Source organism: Vicugna pacos, chromosome 15 (assembly GCF_048564905.1).
Source record: "Vicugna pacos chromosome 15, VicPac4, whole genome shotgun sequence".
In the NCBI taxonomy this organism is placed as follows: Eukaryota; Metazoa; Chordata; class Mammalia; order Artiodactyla; family Camelidae; genus Vicugna; species Vicugna pacos.
In genome coordinates this window covers 33,088,463-33,116,203 of record NC_133001.1, presented here as the reverse complement: position 1 = coordinate 33,116,203, position 27,741 = coordinate 33,088,463, and the positions used below count along the sequence as shown (strand labels likewise).

Genomic DNA, 27,741 nt, shown 5'->3' with positions numbered 1-27,741 from the left:
CGGGCAGTGAATGTCAACTCCTCTTGCAGTGGTGGCTAATACCTATTTATGTGTTTTTTCGCCATTTTGGAAAGAACTTCTCCTTGAGAATTGGTTCACCACCACCACCTGCCCCAACCTTGTCCCCAGGAATCCACTTCCTCCACCTCATGTTGCTGGCAGCAGGGGAGCTGAGATGCCCCCATGCTGGGGCAAACCTGCCTACTCCTCACGAGACGCTCCGTGGTGAGGCCATCTGGTGCAGCGCACAACTGGGAAAACCCTCAATGCAGGGAAGCGTTAGAGAAGATGCCCCTCAGAAAACATGCAAAATGGCGTGTCTGGGCTTATCACCTGTCATCTTACAGACCGAGAGGAGAGGCAATGGCTTGCTCTTCCATGAGGACCTGGTCAGAATTATTACACACATGCACTCTGGGGATCTGCGCAGAGAGCAACCTCTTCTCTGAGGCTTTGGAAGGCCTCCAATAAGCTCTCGGGAGGAAGCCCCCAGCAGATGGGTGGAATCACCTGTGGAAACTAACTAGGCAGAGGACTTGATTCAGGTCAGCGGGTGGAAACACGGGTGATTCACTAGAGTGAGAAAGCGTTGGCCACGTTAAAGCAAGTGAATGAGGAGCCCATTTGACTGAGGTGGCCCGAATGCCTTAGTCACCGATGTAGGCAAGCCACAACCTAAGCCAAAGTCAGTTCCTATAAACACACTCGTATCTGAGGAGATGAGACTGAAGAACCCCTCACAAACAGCCATCGAGGCTTTCCCAAGTAAGGCAACTGCTTAAGTTAGAGCCAAATAATCTCCTCGCTTCACTCCCATATCTGCTCTAGTAAGTTTTCCACCAACTCCTATGAGAAAGAAGCCTCTTTTGAGAGTAGAGAGCTCAGTAGAGCGCTCTTAACTACTTGTGGTTTGGCTCTGCCCGCTTTGAATCCATGTTTGCTCGAAACAACTCTTTAGTAAAAGTTTTACTGTGCCTCAGTCTATCTTTTAACAACCATTTCCTACAGTGTATATGCTGCATAGTTATCACATATTTCTACTATCATCCTTGTCTGAAAATATAAGATGGTTTTAAATAAAAGCGCCCATGTTATAGGCTGAATTGTCTCCACCCCAAATTCGTATGTTGAAACCCTGACCCCTAGTACCCAAGAAGGTGACTGTATTTGGAGACGGGCCTTTAAAGGGATACGTAAGTGAAAATGAGGCTGTTAGGGTGGTCCCTAATCCAATCTGACTGGCGTCCTTATGAGCAGAAATTGAGACACAGAGAGACAGGAGGGACGCGTGCACATGGAGGAAAGACCGCGTGAGGACACAGCAAAGAGGTGGCCCTTCCTTCTCCCAAGTCCAGGAAAGAGGCCTCAGGAGCGAAAACCTTGATTTTGAACTTCTATTCTCCAGAGCTGTGAGAAAACACTTTTCCACCGTTTAGGTGACCCAGCCTGGGGTATTTTGTTACCGCAGCAGAGCCCCTTTGGAAGCACCCTGTATCACAGCACTGACACCGAGGAACAGCCACGCAGTGTTTCTATTACCTACTCCTTTCTTGTTTTCTTATCCATTTCTTCTTTTCTCCTTCTGCTACCGAGTCAGGCCCGTTTCCCCGAAGCGCAGCAAGCCAAAACGCTGAGATGCCAAGGTCCGCGGCAAAGAGAGGGCTGACTCGCAAAGCAGCCAAGCGAGGAGACAGGAAAACAAATCTCAAACCTGCCTCCTGAGAGCAAGGGGCCCTGGGTGTTTCTGAGATAACAAAAAAGGAGAGCGGTCTGGGGCTTGGGGGCGTGGGTGGCGTGGGGAAAGCTGATTGGAGAAAGGTGTGGGCATCTTGGTTCTGCGCAGGCGAACTAAGCTACGCCCGCCCCTGCACGTTGGAGAGGTCAGCAAGCGCCGGCTCGCGCATGCCCAGTTGGAGGGCTGGTCGTCCTATCCCGTCTTAACCAGCTCAGCCCCGACTGGGCACAGCTGACTCCAAGTTCCTTAAATAACTCCGGCAAACATCTTATTGTTTAAGCTACTTGGAGGCCAAGCAAATCTTAAAATGACCTTGGTTAGTGAAAGCAGCTGAAATGGATTTGACCCACAGTCTCACTTCTTCCACTTTTCTTCCCACTTCCCTCTCCGTCTCCACTGGAGCTCCGGGTAGAACTCACTGTGAAGGCTGCAGGTGTCCGGGCTTATTGGAGGGGTGTTGGAAGAAGGCCATGTTCATTCTTTCTCTGCTTCCTTTCCTCCCCGCTCCAACAGGGGGCTGCTTGTCCCCCAGGCAAGCTCAGAAAAAGCACTAGACTTTCTAGTTATATTTATTTTGTGTCTCATCCTTCAACACTTCTATATTTGTAAACATTTTCTAATTTCGCTGGGGGTATGATTAAAGCAGTTTGGGAAACACTGAATTTTAATCAATCATTTATAGAAACACAGACTATGCTGCCTCTAACCCTACAAAATTACTTAATTTGGGGTGTCTAAGTCTCACGTTGTGAAGATGAACAAGAAAACAATGAAGATTCTCAGGAGAAATGACATTTATGATTTGAGAGTAGATATTATATTTGTCTTCGAGATGAAAATAATAATGAGGGATGTGCAGGGGAATAATTAGATCATCTTTGCAAAGTGTCTGAGGGTACTTCTGGGTAATGATGATCATGGTAGCTATTATTTTCCTCCGCTTAGGATTGTTACCGTGTTTCCCCATCATTATTTCATTGCTCAGTCAAGATGCTGGGTCCTAAGGTGACATTCTAGGCTTTTAGAAACAAAATCTAATACTGCCCTCTGGAATTCACTTTATGATCTATAAGTGTGCAATGCAAAATAAGTGTATGTGTGTGTGTGTGAGAGAGAGAGACAGAGAGATTTCCTTCTGTGGGCTTCCAACATTACAAGGAATCTTAAATATTTTAACGCTTAAGTCTGGATGGGGAGGCCCATCTGTTTTTACTGCATTTGAAAGTCGAAGTGGCTTCCTATCATTTTCCCTGGGATTACACTGCTCCTTATAAATTTTAATCTCCAACTCAGTTGTCATTTAAATATTAAAAATGACCCCTGACTGCCATGTATGATGCACAATTACCCTGTCTTAGAGAAGGACAAAGAAATATTATGTTCATCCATCACCATCTGGACTATATTTAAGTCTGCTCCTTGCAAAGAGCAGTGGAGCATTAAAAAAGTAAAATAAAACAACACCTGGAGCATCTTTTATGTGATGGCAAAGATGATAGTAATCTCCTGGTTCTGTATGTTTGCCAGCTCAGGGTTACTGGATGCTACATAATTCTTTCAAGTCCCTCTTCTGCATTAGCAAAGAAACAGCAGGTTGGTAACTTTCCTTTTATAGGATCCCAAGCAAAGGATCCTCTTATCTCAAAATCCTTCTTTTCAGCTTTATAGATTTCACTAATGGGAAGATAACAAACAAGCTGTATTTGATTAATCCTTCCCAAGGCCTTTTAAATGGTTTCCTTGATATATGTTGGACTTCCTAAATATAACTACAAAGTAGCCAAATCGTTAGAACCGCAGATAGTGGAGAGAGTGCCACTGCAACTATTGACATGACAGTACTTGTGTGAACCCTGCTCTGCAGCCTGAGAATGAGGGCGCCATCAGCACGAGTCATTGACCACGAAAGGCAGCCCCTGGGCTTGGCACCTGAAGATAGCACAGCATCTAAGGTAAAGCAGGTGTCAATCTATCTCCTATAAGGCGCTCAGGGTTTGGCCTCAGGGAGGACTTTGAGAACCAGAAATAGAGGCTGGGGTGGGGGGGGTGCAGTGGACAGTTGAGTCAGAAGACTGAAGTCAATTTCTGGCTCTGACAGCTCGTGTGGGGGCAAGACACTTGACCTTCCTGCGCCTCGACTCCTCATCTGTCAGGTAAGTGTCTTAACTCCCACATCACAGAGCTGTGGTGAGGACCAGAGGAGGAAAAGTCCAAGTCCCTTGTTCGACTGCAAACCCCTTTACTGGCAGAAGTGCCGTATTCCATCATTGTTCCTTGTCAGAAGGAAGGGCGGTAAATCAATACAACCCAAGTATCCTGATTTCATAGAATCTATATTCTGTTTGAATGAGCCATTATCACGACAGCTTCCCTGAGCTGCCTGCTTTTAAGAAAAGAAAGGAAGAGAGAGAGACAGAGGACATGATGGGGTGTCTACTAAGTGTCAAGCACTGAGCTAAACTTTTTCACATACTGGATCTTATTTAATCCCTACTATAACCCTGTGAGGGAGGCATCGTTAATCCCACTGTACATACGAAGAACGTGAGGTTCAGAGAATTTAAGTGGCTTTCTAAAATACTGACAGTTGGTAAGTGGGTGAGCTGGGATTTGATCTAACAGCCCAGGGAACATTTTACTTCCCATCATGTCTTGTTGAAGCAGTTGAGTGTGGCATCCACCACACATTGATTCAAAGTTTGAGATTTCTTCCGGTGCCCAGTGCTATATGAATACAGTGTGGCCTTTTTGTAGAAATGTGAAAACGATGGTGCACCATCGGTAAGGTTTGTGTTCCCATTTATTTTCTAGGTACAGCTTATTTTCTAGATATGATATGTTTTTGGCAGAGTCAGTCATAATGCTCTTTCTCCAGCTCCTGGTTCTACTTTTCTGTTGTATATTTCCATTTCTCTCATTCAAAGGTTCTTACAGAATTATTAAATGCTTAAAACAAAAGAAACCTTGGCAATCAGCTAATTTGCCCCTTCTAATATTAAGAGAACAAACCAAGAACTCTGATTCAATTGATGAATTTTTGTTCTCTTATTTTCTTGTATCTGTGTGTGTGTGATCTAAGAACTTGAGTTAAACCCAGTGGCTTTTACTGTCTTGCTCATTTAATGATCTAAAACTTCTTATTTCCTTCTTTCCTATTTTACACGTTTGTATCTTATTTCTAATGAGACAACACATATTCATCTCTTCCTACCCTTCATGGTTTCTATACGCCACTAAATTCAGTAACCTAAAGATTCATTCCCAAATGAGAATTTACCTCTTGTTCCAGATTCCAGAGAAGGGCTATAAACATTTCCCTATAACCTGGTGATTGGGAAGTACTTACATCTTCTCTGATGCAGAGTAGAAGATGTCAGCAACTTTTCTTGCAAGTATATTGCAAGATGATTCCTTATCAAGAGAGATCTCAAAACACAATTTACTCAAATTTCTAGATCTGTGAGTTGCCAAAGCACAGGGGAAGAACACAGACCTTGGCTTCTATCAAGTGAAACATGCAGGCATTAGAAAAATACCTGAACTGAAAGCACTGGGAGGGCTTCAGAGCCGCCAAGGTCAACTCCCTGGTTAACGTGAACTCCTTTAAAATGTCTCTGCCAAACAGTCACTCATGCCATATGTGAGAGTCCCAGCCATTAGGGAGTCCATAGTCTCACCGTCCACATTTTAACAGCTCTGGCTGTGAGCTTGGGCTGTTAGGTCTGTTCACTTAACTGGGTCCCATCCCTTAAACCATATGGAGTAAGTCCAGTCCTGTGCACCTGAAGCTGGCTACTCTATTTCACCCTCAGTCCTTGCTCCAAATTCAGGCTGGCCATGTTCCTCTGAGCACTCTTAGTCATGTCCTTCCTTTTAAGAATATAGAGCCTACAGCTGAATGCAACTCCAAGAGGCTCTTACATGCCTGCCCCACCTGGGGAAGCTCTTTCACCATCCTCCTTCCGGGCACATGAACCTTCATTAGAGGGCACACTGGGCGTCTGGTAGCCACACTATACGCTACCACACATAGAGTAAACCAACACCAACAATTCACTGCTCCAATGCTGTTTCCAGGTCATGTCTTCCATTTCCCACACTAGGATAACTGAGTTTTGGGAACACAACAGTACAATCTTTTATCTATCTGTAATAGGCTCCTTAAAAGAAGTGATGACTTACTATCTTTTCAGTCCATGTAAAACTTGGTCATGAGAAAACCTGTATCTTGACATCATACTAGCTCTTCCTGAGAACTGTCACTCTTGAAACCTTCCTCAAAATGTATCTGGACTATGAAAAAGCCCCTGGGTGGGGCTAGCTGCCTTGGGGAAGGCATAAGCCCTGCTGCTGGTCTCCAGTCTTACTGCCCTCGTCCCTGCAGCCCAAGGCTGAGAGCAAGCCTGGTGGGACATTGAGAGGCCCTTCTCCACTGGCTTGTGGGGATCAGAATTGGTGTGGAGACCCCACGCCCAGCATCCACGGTGCTTAGGCACCCAGCGCTGGGAGTATGTCATTTACTCCAGAGACTTGACCGACCTCTATCTTTCACTCTGTTTCCTTGGAGAGATGCCTTGGAGCTCAAGATTGCTATAGATTTGTGACTTGAACGGCTAGCCTGTTCTCAGATGCAGAGGACATCTATATAAGCCCTACTGCCCCCCCACCACCACCATCTACTCCCAAGCCAGAGAGAGCTGTGGGCCATTCTGCCCCACAGGACCAGTGCTACTCCCAGCCCTTGCCTGGGGGGCTGCAGACAGGTGATGTGTGACAATCCTGAACGGGATGCTAGAAGGCAACTCACTCTCCATAAACAATTTTCAACCCTGTCTGAAGCAAATAAACCCCTGGGTGAAATTTTCCACTGTGAACAGAATGCTTACCAGTTTAGGCCATTATGGACTTTGTTAGGATGGTTAACACAGCACAAGAAATATCTAACATGACAGAAGTATTTCTCAGCAAATGTAGCCACAGTCAAAATGAAAAACGGATCCACGAAGAAGTGCTAACTCTAAATGAGTTTAAAGCTGAACATGGACCGCTGAGCCTCTCTCTCTCTCTTTTAAGAGGTCCTCTCTGTGAACTGAGAGTCCCTAAGTGATTGTAGGAGGACATAATTAGCCGCATGTGGTTTTGCCCCAAGCTGTGTTTTTGGAAAATAACTCCAAAGTCAGGCTGAGAATCTTGAAATTCAGAGTGTCCTCTTACTCTTCATTGATTGGAGGATTAACAGAATTCCACGCTCCTGCAACAGAGGAGCATATTGTCTGCAGACTTGAGCACCTAAGAAATAAACCTTCAACAAGGAGATGTGATACTCAGCAAGTGTAGATGCCTCCTGCGAGTTTAGATGGGTTAGTTAAAGTGGGTAGTCTGTGGGCACGCCAGATTCTAAGGCTGGCCCGAGGGCTCTGATAACACTTTGTAAATATCAGCAGCTGTGTCTGAGCGAGCCGCCTGGAGTGTGGGAGGCTCAGCCTGGGAGGAACTGCTCAGGCAGCAATAACCCTGTAATTTTCAACAACAACAAAAATCAATATTATGTCCCAGGAAAATGTTGAAATTCATAAAAAGGGCAGATACGTCTCAAAGGCTGCCCCACATGCAGAGGAGCGTTAAGAAGGTCTGGATTCTGCGATGCTGCTGTGATTAAGCTATTAACTCAGATTCACTCATTAAGTGGCTACCCGCATGCACAGGGGTCCACACAGATATTACACTTAGTCTCCCAGCAACCTGGTAAAGTAGGCATTATGTTCTCCACTTTAAAGATGAAGAAAACAAGGCTCAGAGTTTAAGTGACTTGCTTATGAGATTTAAGGTCTGTCCACCACTTTCCTGCAATTATTTGAGCCATTGTTTCCAGAGAGAAATATCTCTGTGGCTGGTCCAGCAAAAATCCATTCAGACAGAATCGAAGCTCATCTGGCATGGCTTTATGAAAAGTGTAATTGGGAAATCATTGCCCTCCTTCAAGTAACCCCCTGCATGTGGTATCATGTATAAAATACTGAATGTTCTCTGAGGGAATGAATGGATGGCTCTGCTTCCTTTCTTCTTCCTAAAGAATCTGGTTTGCTTTTAATCTTTGGGAAAGTCCTCTACCCGCAGTCTGTATCGGTCCTGTTGGAAAGTGGGGTTCTCTTCATGCTGGGGCAAACATCTCTATCTCTCTGTGTAGCAAAGTGGATACATTAGGTAGTTAGGTAAGTGGGGGCACCGGGCAGACAGGTGGAGGAGAGGGAGGTTGGTCCGGAAGATGGCATTATGCCCGCCTCCAGCATAAAGGGAATTTCCTTCTACTAAACGAGTGCCAGCAAGAAACCTGTTAGAAACCGACAGCCACACTGCATGGCAGCAGAGAGGACTTAACGGGACACAACCTAATGTTCACCATATTACAATTAACATTGCAGTTTAGGGGTCCCCATGGGTTTTCTGTGTACATCATGGGTAAGGACATGCACAAACATGACTAGGCAGTCCAGGAAAAGTAGCCGTCAATCAATCAAGAGACCACCCCTAAGCGAGGGTGAAGAGAAAGGGGAGACAAAACCCGCCGCTCTTCCTCCCTCGGATCAGCCTGCCTCCCATTCTTGGAGGTGTACTTTTCCTTTTTTAAATAAATCTTTAAAAATCTTTCACTACGCAATACACCATCTCCCGACTACAAACTTATCTTTTGGGTATGGCAAGAACTGGGGTCTTTACTTTTGGGGGGAACAGAAGGACTTTGGCTAGGTCTTCAGCAATGGCAACTCCCCTCCTCTGTGACTGCTTTCCTGGTCTCAGGATCACCTGAAGGGACTTTCTTCTGATCAGGGGGTCTGTGAGTTGATCTGCCAGCCAAGTGCTGATGAAAGCTAAGTATCTTAAGATTCTCACCATGGCCTCGGTTCACACCATCACTCAGGGTTCCCTCATCTGCTTGTCGCTGTTCCCTTCTCTGTTGTGATTTTCCATGAGATCCCAGTAACTAGGGCCCTGCACTGACAGCAAAGAGGCTTCGACGACTTCCATGTTCTGGGGCACCTCATTTCTTCTCCTGGAAACAGAGGCTAGCGACAACTATCGTTTTGTGTAACTGAGCGGGACTCTAAAGGGCCTCCCTGGGACAGACCCCTCTCCCATATCCTCTGCTGTAGCTCCTCTCTGAAGTACCCAGATAATAGTATCTCATGCATATTTCCTGAGTTTTTCAAATGCTAAAAATCACCACCAAATGGAAGAAATTAACTACTTGACTATCATGAGCACATAGCCCCCGGACCTCCTGGCACTGAAGTTGAACACCAGCAACCAATCAGAGAATTGTGCACAGCTAATCACACACCCTGCGATGCCCCTCCACCAGCTGGCCTTTAAAAATTCTCAGCTGAAACCCTCTGAGGAGTTGGGTGGGAGGGGGATTTGGGCACGAGCCACCTGGTCTTGCTTGGCCCAGTAATAAACCTTTCTCTGCTCCAGACTCCGACGTTTAGGTATTTTCTGGCCTCACTGTGTGTCACTTGCGTTCGGTAACAACTGATATTGCTGAAAAGATAAATGAGACTCTTTAAGAGAAGCTAGAACCTTCTGGGTAGTAAAGCCCGTTTTGGACACTAGGATTAGCTCGTAAGTAGAATTCAGATGGGGCCTCGCATCCCCTCCTTGCACATGCGCACTTTAGAGGGCAGGCTGGCTAAGGTGGGTGTTGATAATCAAATCTGTCTGTCTGCCAGTGGCTTCTTCATCTCTTGTAAATAATCACCCTGGAATGGAGCTGTTGTGGTGCTTTTCTTCAATATAAACTATCTTGAAAAAAATATCCCTTCCTCTATAATTATCAGTGTCTGTGGGCTGTTTCCCTTACTTGGTTAAGACATGGAGCAAACGCTGTTAAGTTTATAGGCCTGAACCCTCCAAGTCTTTCAGGTCACTGTTTTATACCACAAGCCTAGGCTGAACCCCTAACCCGAACCAGTATCACTAGTAAATCTTCCAGGGGAGTGTGGTGGTTGAAAGAGTGACTTTGTGTCATTGGTGTCTCCAGTGAGTATTCATTCATAATTTATATATCAGGGTCAGTTCTAGGCACTGGAAATGTAGACAAAGAGGACGCATAAAACAAGAGGCAAGAGGAGACTGCTAAGAAATCAAGTAGAACAAATGCACAAATATGATAATTTCAGATGTTTATTTGGGCTATGAAGACAATGAAGTCAGGTAATATAATAAAAAGTGACTGGGCTGTTAAGGAACTCATCTGAGCTGAGGGGAGAAAAAAGCTTAGTGGTAGAGCATGTGCTTAGCATTTGTGAAGCCCTGGGTTCAATCCCCAGTACCTAAAAAAATAAAAATAAAATTTTTTTAAAAAAAGGAAGTAGGCAAAAAAACCCCAAACTCCTCTGAGAAGATGACCTGAAACCTTAATGATGAACCCCCCCCAGACGTGAAGGGAAAACCTTCCATGCCAAGGAGACAGTGAGAGCACAGTGGGAGGAACAGAAGTAAATGTGTGGCCGAATGGCATTAAATTCCAGGATGCACAGGGGTGACAAGATGGAAGGAAGACTGGCCTTGGAATCAGCACCTCTGGGTCAGTGTGAATCCCAGTTCTATTTCCTATGTCCCCATCTCATAAACAGGTTCGCAGACAACCTCCTGCACAGGGTTGCCTGGAGGCTGGTGTGAACACAAAACAACTATTCACCAAGGTGGGGCCATTCACTTCACTGAATGCTGCTAAACTGTCAGTTCAAGAAGTTTGGGTCTTTGCTTTCCTTAATCCTGAAGCATCAAGAAACCCAGAGGCCCTTAGGTGACATCAGGGGATAGGCTTAGAATAAGGGCTAAGGCGCTGGTTCCATAAATGTCAACTTAGGAAGAAGAATGAGAGCAAGGCTGGGTGGTAGTGAGAACCTTGAATTCTAAAACAGGCCCTGTGTGACTGTGGATGAAATTATTTCCCTCTCTGGTCTCAGCTTCTTATTTATCACAAAAAGGGGAAGTCAGACTGGCTGATCAGTAAACTCCCTTTGAGATCCATACCAGGATTCTGGTCTAAGATGCTGTCTCAGGACAGAAGACACAACACACAGCCGGACGTGAGCAGAAACAGGCAGGGCAGGAAAGATGCACGGGCTGGGGGGCTGTGTCAAAGCCTGTCAGTTCAGGCAAGTGGCTTTGATTGAGGGTGTCAGAATGACAAGGTCTTTATCAAGAGGGCAGGCTGTGAACAGCAAGAATTAATGCTGCAAGTCACTTTCATGAGGCTCCTCTGGCTTTGGGGGCTGTGTGTGTGTGTGTGTGCGCGCACGCGCGTGTGCTGGGGGCTGTTGGCTCTGCTTCCACCTCTTCGGATGATGCTGCAATGTCTTCCCACTGAGAGCAGTGCACAAAGGCTCCTGGCTGGGGATGAAACCCCCCATGCCTCGTGCATTGATTTGTAAGCAACAACTAAACTGTATTCACATCACAGTAGCGGATGCCGACAAAAGAGCCACTAGATCTAGGGATGGCGCATTGTTTGCAAAGCTGAGCCACTGCTTCTCCAGACAAAAGCTGCATTAAGGACGTGACTTCAGGCTTACAAATAAGAGTGCTGAATCATTCCAGAGCCCTTTAGCACGGTGTTTTCCCCAAGATTTCATAATAAGCAATTTCAGAGAAAAAAACAGCCTGACAAGCCAATATTCTGTTCAGAAATATTAGCTAAAGTATATCCAAGGGCCAGAAAGTAATTGCTTGTTCCTCCCGCCTCCTTGTACTCCCAGCCCTGGGTGGCTGGTCTGCCTCTTTCTGACACTGAAGCTTCCTGATTCAACATTTTATCCTGCTACCACTGGCATTTTTAAGTTGCCAGGTATCCTAGCTTTGCTTTGCCTCCCTGTCAATATGGCCCTAGAACATCTCCCATCAATAGTTTCTGGAACTTAACTGTCATCCTCCTGGTTACTCATGACCTCTGCTTTTCCTCTTTCTCAAGTAGGATCATGATTACCAGCCCAAAACCACTAAAATCCCACTAAGACAAATAGAAAATGTGGATTTGTGTATCTAATTTGCATATGCAAATATGTTACATGCATATGTTACATGTTAGGTATATCTGTATGTTCTGAGTATATGCATCTATTACATATGAATTAGATATGCCTGAAACAACTAGAAATGTGGCATATGTGTGTGTTTATATAGATTTTTTCTAGATCAGACATGACAGTATGATGTAGTGACAACAGGTCTTCAATCCATTTACACGTAGACTGGAAAACATTGATTCCCACCTAAATTCACTCATTCTTTATTTAACAGATAATTTCATTGCCAAACACTGTCCTAGATGCTAGAGAAACAGTGGAGAATAGGACAGATTTGCTGTTGTTAAAAAAAAAAAATTTCAATTTAGACTTTTTCTACTTCTGAAAGGACTTGAGCAGATTTGTACCTAATAATAAAAATAAAATACTTTAAGATAAAATGGGACCCAAAAAATGTCTGAAGAAAGCAGAAAGAAAGGACACGTTCAGATATGTGAGTTGAGTGAATTCTGAATACTTGGACCAAAAAAATGACTAACCTTTCTGATGGCCAAAACAAATGAGAAAACACTGAATTAAAAATTAATTTGCTAAAAAAAAAGCTTCTTTTCTTTAAACTTTCAAGTAGGAATCTATCATTTTTTCTTTAAATACAGTAAGTGACATTGTGAATAATAACTGCAACTCTAAGATAAAACTACTTTTCAAATATTATACTTTAAAGGGAAAAATTTAAATTATATTTTATTTATAATCCTGTGAGGGCGGTTTTGATAGGGCCCCTGATAAAAAGTTAAAGAAGGTTTATTTTTCTGATACCTAATTCAAAGCAAGGAAGAGCAGCTACTGAATTTAATGTGACCATTAGACAGTGTGTCTTAGGCATTAAATGTCTTAAATGAGCTTTGGCCAAGTTGATGTGATGACCCAATGTATTTAACATGTACTCTAAAGCAGATACTCCATTTGATTAAAGCCAGAGGCTTAAATTTCCAATAAAGTGCCATGGAAAGAAAGCAAGCTAACATTTATTGCTGAAAATGAAGTGTCCTTCAGCCACCCCGTTAGTATTTCCATATTCCAAAACTAGAGGTCACTCATTCCAATGCCCTAATTTCACAGGTGAGGTCAGAGGCCTTGTCTGGAGCTACACACCTGGTTGGTGGCTCTTTGACCATGTGAATTTAAGTCTCCAGAGAAGATAAAAGCCGCCAACATATAATTTTTTTACAGTTAAAAGTTTGATTTCTCATCCATGTTATATGCACTCTCTATCTCAAAGAATGTGAATATTTCAGCTGTATTTTGGGAAAAGGAATGAAAGCTAAGTTGGATGCCAGCAGCGTTGCTCACATCTCCTGTTAGAGTTTAAAATAATTGCTATTCCTATTAGTTCAAGGGTGCCAGTGATTCTAAGCATGAAAAACCTACCTGAAGAACTAATCATACCACAGGGAAACATCAGGAGCTCAGAGAAAATGATGGGCATTGATTCTGTTTTGTTTCAGAAGACCTGATGTAATTCCTGGCAGCAGATATAAATACAATTCCAAGATCACGAAAAGACTCTGGAAGTCCCTCTAGGTTCTTCATGATGGGATTAAACTTAGACTTCGTAAAAGATGCAGTGACTGTTCCTGTCCTCTTCCCACAATTGGTATTCTTTCTGGTCCTTCTACACCTCTGTCCAATGCTTGCATACTTATTTCCAAACCCTTAACTAAACCACGTGTAGCTGAGAGCAGAAGACTCATCAACTTGGTCCCTTTTGTCCTGCATTAATTCATCTGAAATCTGACCACTTAAGACCTGAATTAAACTTGTAGAAGGGACACCTAGAGTCATGCTAAAAGCTCACAGGCTTTGGATGCACAAAGATGGGATTTCATATTCTAACTGGCCCCTTGCTACTGGGTGACCATAATTAAACATGTTATGTAACCACTCGAGGGCTCAGGATTCTCCACTGTAAATGTAGGACAAGAAATACTTACCTTAGGATATAGCTATGAGGAATGTAGTTGATAAATGAATATCTTTCCATATCTTGAGGTATGGGGAGTCACTCTGGCTTACACAAACATGAGTTAACTTGAATTTTGTGCTAACTGGAACAGCTTGTTTGTGGCCCCTATCAGACATACATTGTACATCTGCTTTAGTTATTAATGAAAAGGGCCAAATGACTGGAAGTAAAGAACATCCATATTAAAAATAAAAATTAAATGCCTCCCTTCCTGGATGCCAATACTGGTCCTCCTTTGATGATAAGACTCCCTTCCCAGGTGCCAAGGCCATACTGACTGGTGTACCTGCTGGGTTTTTTGTTGTTTTTTTTTTTTAAACCTTGAAGAAATGTATCTCTGACTTGTTCAATGTTCTTGGTGTGACAAGATATAAAACTGTGCTGAAAACCATGCTTCTCCAGAGCAGTTTCAGAGAGTAACCTGGGAAGCTATCTTTTGGGCTATAGTCTTCAGTTTGGCTCAAATAAAACTCTTTTCTATTCTCATTATAGATTGTTCATTGATTATTTTCATTGACATAGTAGATGGGCAATAAATGGTAACATGATTTAAGTAGAAAGCGGGCCAAAATTTCATATATAGTTTTTTGACCAACTTCCTTAAAGGCAGTGGTACCTACCATTTCTCATGAAACTGAATCTTTTGTTTGTTTGTTTTTGTTTGTTTTGTTTTTTTTCAATTTTTTTTGAGGGAGAGAGAGGTAATTAGGTTTATTTATTTATTTATTTTAATAGAGGTGCTGGGGTTGAACCCAGGACCTCGGGCATGCTAAGCACATGCTCTACCACTGAGCTGCACTCTCTCCTAGAAATTGCATCTTTTTTCATGAACCTCAGTCAGCTTATATTTTTAGATAAAGGATAATTAAGAATCTTTATAGCCACACAAGAAACTGGGTAAAATGAAAAGTCACAGCCCCCCCCCCCCATTTTTTTCCCCAATTGTCTCAGTCACACTGAGACTGGGTCAAAACTGACCTAGCAGGACTTTTTTTTTTCAACTGTTTAAGTGGGGTTTTCATATGACCCAGGGTTAACACATTAACTAATGAGAATGTCTCCACAGTAATGATGTTCAATAATAGAGGAGATGCTAGAAAGATTCCTGCTTAGACCAGATGGCATGGCAATCCCTTGAGACTCGTTTGAGGTACCATTTTTATTATTTATTATTTAGGACTTAGGGAGTGGCTCAGTCATCTGGTTGACAGGATTGTCAAGTGAATTGTTGTCCAGGGGCACCACTGAGGGGACAGTTTTTGTACTAAACAATTCAATTTAGTTGAGAGCACTTATTACTCCATAGAGCATGCATGGATGAAGGGCTGACAACAGAAGGGTCCCCCAAACTGAACTAGTCTCCACACTGGGTTGGTAGACCCATGCCCCCTCCACCTCTTAATTTAGCTGACACCTGTCTCTGACTGTCATTTACTGTGAAGTGCAGGGAGTGTGGACAGACCAGCCACATCCAAGAGCCTGGCCTCCTGCTGAATGTCTGCCCTTCTACCGTAGAGGACTCCCCAACGCTTCTGAGCCCCAATTACTGAGCAGGAAGAAAAGTAAGAACACTGGAATCATCATCTCCCTTCGTTTCTTCTTTCCCAGTGAAAGACTATCCTCACATCCCTTTCCTTCTAGGAGAATAGATGTGAACTGTGTGCTGCTGTTGTGCTGAATATTTAATATAAGCAAGCCGGGTAGCGGGTCAGAGTATCCTTTTCCATTGCCAAAATCAAGTGTCACCGGGGACCCTGTAGAACTATGACAGACATCGACAGCACCCCCAAATTTCTCTACTGGTTGCTATCTTAGAGCCCACCGAGTCCTACTCTCTCAGTCCTACTGGTGGGAAAATCAAATTCAGAAATATTCAATACTTTGTCAAGGTTTTACAGTTATAGGAGACAGAATCAAGACTACAAAAAAGCTTTTTGGGGGCCACTTTTTCTTGTTCCTTCAATATGAGAATGCCAATGGATACCACGCCAGATATGCAAAATTGATGTCAAAAGTAAAAGAACTGGAGAAAAAGCCTTAGTGCTGGATGTTTTAAATGATCAGGTAAAAGGGAGGGCAGTGTGTTGACTTTCTGGACAGCACGTCACAAGCTACGAGGTAGGAGAAGGCTACAGATGCACCTAGGAAAACAAACACTTCCCTCTGGTCTTTAGGCAATTGGCTGGCATCTTCCCTTAAGGAAATCTGAACTGGCCTTAAGGAGATTTAACAAACACTAAGGGAAAAAACCCTTCATATTTCAACCTGCAGCTCAATTATCCAAATGAATAAACATACAAGCTATGTAAAGGGCCTGTCCTTTTTCTGTGGATCTGTGTGTATGCACACATGTTTGTGTATGTGTGTCTCTGTGTGTTCATGTGTTCATATGTTTGCACACACACATGCATGGCTGTGTGCACCTGTGTGTCTGTGTAGACAGGTGTTCTGTGTGCGTGTGTGCAGTGTGGGTGTGCCCCCAGGTCTCAGGCATAGCAGCTCTGCGCACTCCTCACACAGGAGAGAACCCCAGGCTGACTGGCACCCCAGCACTAACATTTACCAGCTTCGGCTTCTTGAGCAAGTTACATTGTTTCTCTGAATCTCAGTTTTCTTATCTATAAAACAGCATGGGTAATACTACAAACTAAAAAGGTCAACCAGGGTTTTTCATCACTTCGCCTTTCTAGTAATTAAACTGACTTGACTACATTTCCACAAAATTTGGTCATATATTATTGTAGAATATTTAAGATGATTTGCCTCCCGGACAACCAGCCGTGGTTTCCAAATGCACAGACAGTCCTCATGAAAATATGAGCTGCCTTGATTAATGCTTAGAGCAACCCCCTGAGTAAGAAGCAGTGATCTCCACTTTACACATGAGGGAACCAGATTTAGCTGTGCCTAGAGTCATACAGAGAGTTTTTGCTGGTCTGGGACACAAACCCGCATCTGACTGTAAAGCCAGGCTTGCAATCCCGCTGTCCTTCACTTCACCAGCCCAAGGCTGCTGGGAAGAGCAATGCTGTGGTGGCTGTGGAATTGGCATTGGCATCCTGGCTCTCTTTGCCAGCTAATGTTTGCCCTCTTCCCTGACACACCTGCCTCATAGGCCATTATTCATGATTTCTTAAAGCCAAGCCTCCATTCTGCCCTGGTGAAGACCCTAGGGAAAAGGCAGAAGTGGAGGAAATCCAAACTGGGCATGCAGTGAATGCTGGCTTCCCTCGGAAGTGCATTTGCTGGCACATCTAAAGCACTTGATGACACTAGACTTGCCTCGCAAATTTCTGTCAAGCAGCGCTCCTGGTATTCCATCCAGGAAAAGACAGAACTGCCGGGACATGCCTGTTTCCCCTCTTCCTCCTCGTAGGAGTCTTATAAGTCCTTTAACTCTTCAGATATTGAACTGTAAGAACTGGGCTTACAGAAATATTGTGGTCATAGGAGGCCCAGGTACTGAACTATGAAGTGCAGAGAAGGCAGGGGAACAAAACGACTGCTGGAGGTCACCTTGAAATGAGCTTAAATGTAACCAGTGGGAAAGAGAAGCAAAATCCTATCTATAAAATTATTATTTTTGTTGAGCAAGATATACAGACTCAATTTTGCACAGAAAATTGCATAAGGAAAAAACCGCTCTGTAGTGCCATTTAAAAGCAATTTAACATTTTTAATAAGGCAACTCTTTCTGATTCTCAACTATTTAGCCATGAAATTGTAAAATCCAATGAAAGTTTGTTTTCAAGAAATGCTGCTTTACAAGTTTTATTGTCTAGTTAACAATCTAAGAACATTAACATTCTTTGGAGGCTTATATTTAATCATAATGACAAATAGAAAATGAGCTTTCTAACGGCCCTTCGTGTAATTTACTGCCTATAAAGTATGGGTTTGCTTTTCTGATATTTTTGTCTCAAAATTGTAAATAAGATCAATTTACCCAGCAGCCTGCCAACATCTAAGCAATTTTGTCTTATTCCCAAGCAGTCATTTAGAAACATAAAACACAATATACTGCCTGACAGATAAGAACACATGGGAGGTTTTGCATGTCATTCATTATCAGTTCTTCAAAGGATATGAGTGGGAATTAATCCCATTATCTGAGTGCTGAAACCATGGCACCAGGAGAGGTGACAAGGCCAGCATCACTCATGGAGCCAGAAGCGAGGAGCAATTTTCCTCACTTTGAAATTTCTCTCTCTAAGGGCGGCAGACTGCATGTCAGACTAGTCTTTGGTATATCAGGGCTCTGGGCTACATCCTAAAGCCAAGTCGCCTTGCTGAGGGTCAGATTCTTTCTCCAGAAGGTCAGGAGCATGACAATACCTCCCTCATGAGATTTTGAGAGGATTTAATTCAACATAACAAAGTGTTGGCAAACCATAATCTTCCCCTTTAAAGTCAGAAAGTCTTAACATCTTTCAAACTGTTTCTCTGTATATCTATTCTGACCAGAAGTAAATACACAACTTTGGCCTGCTTTGCAGCATAATCTTTCTCACTGCTTAAAACTTCCCTTTTCCATTGTTGTAGACTGGCCACAAAATGTTGACCTTGGTCCCTGAGAGTTACAAAAACATATGAACAAACCCACACAAAACCACTCCACTGCTAGAAGAGCAAATTCAGCGTCTATGTGTCTATGGATGGTGTCTTCTTGGCTATCATCCAATGCAGCCCCTACACATACTTCCTGTCCCCTATACATACTTCCTGTCCCCTACACACATTTCCTGTCCCCCTGCATACATTTCCTGCCCCCTATATGCACTTTCTGTCCCCTACACACACTTCCTGTCCCTCTACACACATTTCCTGCCCCCCTACACACACTTCCTGTCTCCCTGCACACACTTCCTGTCCCCTACACACACTTCCTGTCTCCCTCCATGGCTTTGTTGCTCTCCAACATAAGCTCACCATCTTGCATACGCTTTATTTGACCTCTTTGCTTATTTTACTTATTTGCTGTCTCCTGCATTAGAAGGTAAGCTTCACATGGCAAGAATATTTGTCTGTTTTATTCACTGGCATATCCTAAGAGCAATGACTGACATTCAGAAAAAATGAATGAATGATGCTCAGCACATGACCATCATACAAATGCTCATATATTTGCAGCCAAAGGCAACCTGGCAACTGTTAGAAATGGTCTATTAAGGCTTATGCAGCTTTTAATGTTTTGATTCTGATACGTCAAAGCCCATGAAATAATTGGTTATTTTAAAATATTTTTATTTTTATATTATATATTTATTATACTTTATGTAATATTTATTTTACATTATAGTTATATAACATATCATTTAATTTCTACCATTGGCCTTGTCAACAGTTTTTTATTCAAGTTACCTTTGTCCTTTTAGTTTTTTTCTCTCTGTGGTGAGGGAGTATAGCTCAGGCCTCAGATACTAATCTTAGATTTATAGAAAAACATAAGCCGTATGAGGGAGTGCTATAGACTGAATGTTTGTGGCCCTCTCAAATTTATATATTGAAACCTATTTTCCAATATGGTGGTATATGAGGATGGGAACTTTGAAAGATGATTAGATCATAAGGGCAAAGTCCATCAATAGGATTAATGCCCTGGTAAAAGAGACCCTGGTGAGCTCTCTTCTCCACTCCCCCACGTGAGGACAGAGCAAGAAGACAGCCGTCTATGAACCAGGAAGCAGGCTCTCACCAGACACCAAATCTGCCAGTGCCTTGATCTTGGACTTCCAGCCTCTGGAACTGTGAGAAATACACTTCTGTAGCTCATAAGCCACCCCACTCTATGGTATTTTGTTACAGCAGTCCAAATGGACCAAGACAGGGAGTTTTCCCCTCCCCCATTAGAATTTATGTGTAAATCCCAAATCTACTCCCCTAAGCAATTACTCATCATTTAATGTTCATAAATTTCCACTGTATACTCAATTGCAAGAAACCGAAGTGTGATTATAAACAGCACTAATAATAAATAGGCACAGACATGTTTACCACCCTCTGTTCCCACAGCATTTGGGAGAGCTGTCAAATTATTCTGTGGCAGATTGGAAAGAGGGGGTTGTATTAGAAGTCATGACCCAACGGCTAGTGACGCTGTTTCCCTATTTTACAGTCTGGGAATCACTATTTAGAAAATTCTAGCTTTGTTCATTAGCTGCAACAGCAGAAGATGAGCCTGCGGGGATCTTTAAAGGAAAGAACCAGGGGGAAATGAAGCAGAAGAACTGAAAACAAAAAAATCCCATGATAGTGTTGCTCTCCTGCGTCTTTGAGAGGGCCTTTCCTCTGCCTTTATACAATCACACAGAGAGCGGACAAGGTTTGACGACGCAGGAAAGGGACACTTCGTTCTGAATTGAATTCCCGCAGGTGTCTGGCTCCTGGAGTTTGAGACATACTTCGTTTTGTAGGATTTTCCTAAATAAAACTCTGTACTTTGCTTGTACAGGAAGACACAGAACGTGATTCTATTTTCACTTCCAGAACCAGTGCAAACACTTTTTTGTTAGACGTTGTTGAAGAGGGTGTAAAACGATGCAGATGGCAGTGGTGAAGGGTCTTAATGGCATCCTGTCTCCCCTACGATCTCGCTGCCTCCTTTGTGACCTGCACTTGGCCACATCTCCTGCTTTCAGGGAGTTTTCCAGACAAAGCCCCATGACTGGCTATCCATGAGTTAAGACACAGAAGGCTTTAAATTTTTCTTGTCTACTTCCGGAGAGAAATACACAATGCAGATGAAGAAGAATGTCCTTTTTGAAGACATTTGCTTCGTCTAGAGAGTCTACATTCGTCGCCAAAATGTGCATATATGCTACAAATACATTTATTTCTCTTGTAATTTTATTACGGACAGTCTGTGGGGCTTTGACATAGACCAAGTGGTTACAGTAGAAAAAGTCAGCTTGGAACATTATAACTTAAAATATGCAGAGAAAGGCACTCACCAGCACTGACGGTGATAGCTTCGATAAACTGCTCTCTCCAGCTGTTTGTCCCAACCACAAGGGCTAGGTTTGTCTTCTTAATAAGTTTGTCCACAGTGCTCTAGAAAAGTTGAAAAGAATCAGATCATAACTGCCGGGTGGGTTAAGGCCTCGGGAAAGTTCAGCCCTTGTGGATTTTGAAACCCCAGAGCTATATAAAGGGTAGCAGATGTTAGGCTCAGACAACAGTATTGACATCAAACACTGTTAGGATTATGCAAACAAGCCAGAGTCCTTACTTGGAAACATTCTGAAATGGAAACTTCTTCGTAACGAATACAAGCCTCCTCCACTGCCTAGGGGCCAAGGAAGACTGGCCTCAGCACTTAGAGTAGCAGGTGTTGCAAAAGCCCATGGCTTTCCCTCGAATGCTTCATGAGCTCGTTTCTTTCCTGGCTTTGTCTATAGTGTGCCCTCTGCAACTGAATTAATCTATGCCCTGCTCAGCTTTATGTATCTGTGAATAACCGGGAAGTGGCAGATAGATTATGAAACTAAGTCCTGTTATTATACTTTTGTTGATCAATGAAATGCAGCCAGACAGCAGAGCCTCAAGATAGCTGCTACATGATCATCAATACATAGATCTTTCTTTGGCTACTGATTTTGTCCGCCTGGTGGCCGTTACAGAATTCATCTCGCCTTACTCCTGTTGCAAACAAGAAAAGATCAGTTTGTATGGTTAAGGGCACATTGCCGCTACCGTGTGCTGAATTTCCCCTGCACTAAACCTCTTACTGTTATTTTCTTTTAGGCCTTTTTTTTTTTTTAATGGAGGTACCGGAGAGTGAACCCATGACCTCATGCACACTAAGCATGTGCTCTACCAATGAACTATTTCCCTCCCCTCTTCTTTAGACCTTTTTTAAGCACTTGGTTCTGTACAATTAGTACTCTCTAGCTTTTTAAATAAATGTCAGTTAACGGAACAGCAGGAGCAGCCAAGCATTCACAAGAAAACTGAGCAGATGCACCCAAAGCACTACCACAAATCAAAGCAGCTACAGGGAGAAGGGTCACGTCCGGGACTTGAGGCTGTTCCTCCCGGAGAAACTACCACGTTGGCTAGTCTAGTGCACATCCACACTTACTGTCAGGGCATCCTCGAGTTCCCACTCAGTGCAAAGAGGCAGAAAACACGTATTATTTTCCCGAGGTCAAAATTGGTACATGTTTAATGCAGTGTACCTGAACTGACTTTGCTTTGAGAGAGAGAGAGAGCACATTATCGGCTAACCAGGAAATGTGATCTGAGGGGCCTGGACAGAAGGTCAAAGCCACATCAGAAAGTCAAGTGTGTTAGTTCAACAGTCATTGGAACTGACTTGAAACACTGAGAAGATAAGAAACATGAAAAGACCCATATTCAACTGGCCCACTCTGTATTGCCGTCATTCTTTGCTCGATTATTCGTCCTGACGGTGGTGACCTTTCAGCCTCTAACTTTGCGTCTAGAACTGCTAGTGCCCCTGATAATAGTTGGGACCGTCACTGCTCTTGGCTGCCAACGAGAAACACATGACAAACATCTGCCCTTTCTCTCAAGTCAGCCACATCTCATCAAGTACTCTGAGTGTCTCGGCTGATGCCAATTCAAAGTTCTGAGTAGAATGTAACAAGAAATGACCTTGACTTTTCCTAAAGGTAATGGAATCTTGGGGCAGGTCTCTCCAAAGAAGCCCTCTTTATTCTGAAGCCAAGGCAGAGAACCCCTTTCCCTGGGAGACAAAACAGTTGAAGAGAGAAACTGCTCTAACAGTGAAGCACAGACTGACCTCAAAATCCCTCGCAAGAGATTTTTTTAAGATAAACTAAACGTAAAATTTATATGTATGTAAAATCTAAGGTAGATTGTAAACTTTAGTTTCGTAATAGGGAGGAACATATCTGACTCCATATTGGATCTGTTCTTTTAGCTCTAACCCTGTACTGTTTCCTGTGCTGAGTCACGCTGGGTCTGCACCTTTTGTAAAAGAATTTGCCCACAGCCTGAAATAGACAGGATGGCCCATTCTCAAGACTCTGACCTTTAAGGGCATAACACTTTTCCATTTATATAGAGATAAAAAAGTTGCAGAATGGAGAATAACATTTATCTTGTTGGAGGTTTACAGGGACATCATGACCTGACCTTTGTGCAAGAACAAAGGATTTCAACGCCAAGAAGTTTGCAAACAACTGACCACACCCCCCCTCCTTTTTTAGTATAAAAGGAGTCTGAATTCTGACTTGAGTAAAATGGTTGGTAAGATGGTTCTCAATGACATTAGTCCCCCATCTTCTCAGTCTGCCGACTTGCCAAATAAAGTCATTATCCTTTGCCCCAGCACCTCGTCTCCTGACTTACTGGCCTGCCGCTAGGTCAGCAGAATGAGTTTGGACTTGGTAACAGTTTATGTTAAGCCTGGAGGATTATGAGAGAGCCTGGGTTCTTCCTAGGACTTAATTTGCATGTGTGTCCTCTCTTGACCTAAATTTGAAATTTAGACACTTGAACATTGCCATCTATACTGATAAGAGGTTTTCAAAATGCCAGTCACCAGCTCTTCACTGCACTAGACTGCAAGCAATTCTTATAACCTCACCCTCGGCAATGGGCGTTAGAAAAGCCAAGCCCTCAGTCACAGTGTAGTAAACAACAACCCACTGGGCAAAGCACGTCGGGATATTGTGAGGTGTCACCCTGATGTGGGACTTTCATGCAGTTCTGGGAGCACTGAATAAGTTATTTTAAGCAGCTATGGTCTAGAAAAAAACCTCTTAAAATAATAATATAGTATCAAAATTGATGCTTGAGGGCACTTCAGAAATAGACCCCCAAGGTACCCTTTGGTGTTAGCAGTAACTGTCCTGATGAACTTTGAGGAGATGCAAGGAACCTACGAAAGTCACTCCAGGAAGGTAAGTTCCCCAAACAGCTGGACTTACGTGGACAGACCTGGGTGCCTTTCAAAGGCTCAGATCATTGGAGTGTTTACCAGAGGGAGCTCTGGACCCAAGAAAGCTGTGCTGCCTAGACAGCTGTACCCTACCATCCCCAGCCCAACGCTTCCTACAGGAAGTCACTGTGATTGCCCTTCCTGGTTGTGGGTGCATGGAAGGGCGAAGTTTGGGGTTGTTCCATAAGGGAGAGAGCATATGATAATTTCCCATGAGAGTCCTGGGATGGGGGTGGGGTCAGCATTTACAGAAATGCTGAGCTGCAGAAGCTCTGCTGCCGCAGGTGGCACTGGACCCTCTGATCTGAGGTGAAAAGAGGGTATATGAGGAAGAATGAGGTTGGATATATCTGAACAGAGTGGTCCATAGAAACAGCCTGATATGTTTGCACCCCAGGAATCGCAGGGAACTTGTGCACCTGCCAGTCACATGTGTGCAGCGATCCAGGTTCCAGATCAGACAACGGGTGTGTTCTGATGGTCAGGGTGGGTCTGCTTAGACAGCACTGATCCCAGTGTTCATCCTGCTCTTTCTTTCCATGGGCATGAGTGAAAGGAGTTAACAGATGCATTCGTGGTGGCCTGAAGGGGAAAGTTCAATTGCATTTTTATCTTTTAAATGCCGTTTTAATTGAAAAGACATGTTTCTTTCCATCTGTCTCCTATCAGGCACCTTCATTTGTGAGCTAAATTAAAAGAATAACAAATGGGCTCAGCTAAAGGAAAAGAAGCCACTACTATGAAAAATCTGGATGCAATCTTGACACATCAAAGTCAGGGGCCTGAGTCTCCCTTGTGGACATCTTCATTCTGGGTTTCAAAATAGGAACAGAATCTGCTCTTAAAAAATAAGTGGGGGAAATACTGCTGAGCTCTGGTTTGTAGTTCTGGAAGCCCCTAGGGAGGATGCTCTTTTTCATGCCCCACATAGAACTGAGGTGTGGCTCTTGGGGGCATTTCTGAGTGTTAGGACCATGCAAGTGAGATAGGATGGGAGTTGGGACAGGGGCCGAGGGAGCAGCTAAGAATGGACAGAAAGTTCCACCTCCAAGTCCTAAGCTCACCCTAAGACCCATGTACTTAATTTCTGAAAAATGACTTTGATCATCTAGAGAACTGGGAATCCAGTTTTATCAGCTCAACTACAGACGCTCTGGTTACGGACCCTATACATTTAGTATGATGACTGGGCTAAAAGTGTCCTAGGATCTTAAGAAGGTGACTATGTATAAATGAGAAGTTATTAGTGCAATGTTCTGTAGGGAGTGCCCTACCATCCCCACCCCAAAACTAAAGCCTAATTTTCAGCAGTGAAAATGCTTGGCTTCTAATAGATTGAACAGCTTTTCCAAATAAAGTGTGTTGGTTTCCTCCACGCATAACAGTCTCTTGGAATCCACCTTTGCCTCTTCCTTGCTACCTGCTCGGACAAAGCCCTCACTGTCGGGCATCTGTGACCCTGTAGGGTGATGGATGGCACCCACCAGACCCTGGTTCTGATGCTGTTTTGTTTGCAGGACCTCTTAATTCCCTATCAACTCTCTGACTCCATTTCTGCTCTGAAGGCCTCTTAAACCATCAGCCAGTTCCTGAAATTACATCTGCCTCTCATTCCGGATGGATCATGTCGTGAAGACCAACAATATGAACCGTCTTGGTCCCAAGGTGGACCTGGACCCCTACCGGGCAGCCTTGGTGAGCGTACCTTGAACTCATAGGATTCTTCAATGATCACCTCCAGCCTGGTGTGCTCCCCCAGAATGGGGCGCCCCATCTCTGCGATGCGTCTCTCCTCTTCCTCTTTGCTGGTCAGTGGCTGCTTGTCGTCACATTCCTCTGTGAAAGGGCAGGGCAGGAAAGTGAGAAGGCACTCAATGTTATTTGGAAACCCCTGGATCCTGCTACAAGGAAACCAAGAAGGAAGGAAGCCCGGATGAACTATGAGAAATCCCTTGGGTGGTGTTGTCAGGCTGGAGGGGAGAACTGGACAGACATCTGTCCTGGTGGGCAGCACATCACTGGGACAGCAGCTGATCATCATGTCCCCCAACTTACGCACAAGCCAAAGAACAGATGGGGAAAAGCAACTTACAGGTCACATCGCTGAGAAAGACTCTGCCTGCACGTTGTCTATGTTGAGGGAATCACCCAGCTGTCCCCTGTGACGCTGGCTCACCTGGCTGTGAGTCAGCCACAGCCCTTTAGCACGTGACCAAAAGGAAAGGCAATGAAAAGTGCTAGAGTGACTCAAAGGATGGAGGAGGTTGGCCTCCTCCTCTCCACTTTCTAGAAGCAGCAGAAAATGCCCCAGGACTAAAGAGATGGTGGATGGGAAATTCTGATCTTAGCCGCTCACTTGCCAAGAGCCCTTTTTGCAAGCTAAGAAGTGAAACATCCCTTCCACATTTCAGTAAGGTGCCTGCACTCCAGTGCTGCCTCTCTCTGGTGCAGAGCTGAGATGGGATGGGAGGACCTTCCCCGTGTTAATCTTACAGTAAATGGGGAGTGCAAGGGTGGAGCCTTAGGGGGCTTTATGCTACTACTCACCACGGAAGCATGATTATTTCTAGAACCACCATGTAGCTTACACTCCAGGAGGGGCTATGGGTGCTGAGAAGATGTTAATGGACTTGAGAGTCCATTAATGAGGGGAAGCTCACAGTTGGCTTCTCTCTGTATGAAGGTCATTAGGATAAATCCCACTCTGAGAAGGCCATGCGCATGTGAAGGACAAACACTGTTCCTGTAATCACTCAGCCCCCTGTTCTCCGGGCCCAGGATGCTGGACCAAGACAGGCCACTTCCTCTAAGAGTCAAATGGAATAAGCCTCATCTCCAAGGAAGTAGCATTGGTGGTACAGAAAGACCTGAGCCCCAACACCCTGGCTTCTAGAAACTTCAAGGCAAACTGCCTGCAGTAGGAGTCTGCTGACTGAGGAGAGGTCAGAAAGGGAGGGACTTCTAGCCTAGACGTCTTGCCTTCTGCATTTGGGCATCAGCTGCTGCAGAAGCCCACACCTCCCATCCCCTCCAAAGACACATGGCTTCCTTCTGCAGAGGGACTCTGTGGGAGGGGCTGACGCTCTAGCAAATGTTGCAGAGAGCTGGTTCCCAGGCCAGCTGTTGACGGCTAGGACACTGAGCAGATGGGCTAGAAGCATGGCTAGCGTTTTCTATACCGAGTGTCAAACCCAACCAGAGGAAAAGCAGGGTGTAGCATATCAATGAATTCTTTAGTATGTATTCAAGAGTGTCTTCCTAAAAGGATATTTCAGAATCTGCTTTCCTATCCCCAGTAATTACAGGCCCCCCCCAAAATAAGATGAAGACCAAAACATAAGTGATTTTTGGACTGGCCAAAAACTGCTAAATGTTAGCAGACGCAAAAGAGAGGTACAACTAGGTGCGTTTTAACTGTCACAGTTGTAATTTTTTTTTATAGTAAGCTTGGGAAGTTATGACCCGAAGGGAGGCAAAAGTTTCTGATTGCTGTCCCCAGAATTTGTCCTTGAAATTGTATGTGTGTGCTGTCAAGGGGCTGGGCTCAGATACGTGACGTTCCATTTATCTAGTGCTCACGTCAATTGTATTTGATTCCCACTGCTTTCTGATCCTAGAACCCAGGGCAGCGTTATTAGAGTTTTCATAGGAGCAGGTTATATTAGCGTCTTCGTTCAAAGCCTTGGCTGAACATGGATGTCTGGGAGACTTACATCAAATAAGAATTATTTTTCCAGAAGAAGAACTATTACCACTTGGAATTTTTTTGCATTACAAAGCCATTTGGGGGAAGAAATTACAAAAGAAAAGTGATGTAGTGGCATGGTTTAAAGCTGCATTTGACAAAATGAAACGATCTGGAACATGGTATTAAATAAGTGGACATGGTAGTAAATGAAATCAAAGCACTCGGGGAGTGAAAAGGTTATTCCCTTTTTAATCATCCTCTTGTCTTTCTGACCAAGAAGACATGCTGAGTTTGGTGCTGATATGTCTGGACCTGGTTCCTGATACTATGGTTTCT

The 27,741-nt window shown here is 43.9% G+C and overlaps 1 protein-coding gene across 11 annotated transcripts in view; it reads right to left on the bottom strand.

Moving 5' to 3' along the window:
• SLC8A1 (solute carrier family 8 member A1) overlaps positions 1 to 27,741 on the bottom strand; it is a 400,221-nt gene that overhangs the window by 52,467 nt on the left and 320,013 nt on the right. For all 11 annotated transcript variants that reach the window (XM_072937825.1, XM_072937831.1, XM_072937829.1 and 8 more), the window contains 2 exons: positions 25,423 to 25,553; positions 20,740 to 20,839 (listed from right to left, as the gene is read on the bottom strand). In XM_072937825.1, coding sequence (XP_072793926.1) covers positions 20,740 to 20,839; positions 25,423 to 25,553 — 231 coding nt within the window. The remainder of the gene's footprint in view (positions 1 to 20,739; positions 20,840 to 25,422; positions 25,554 to 27,741) is intronic.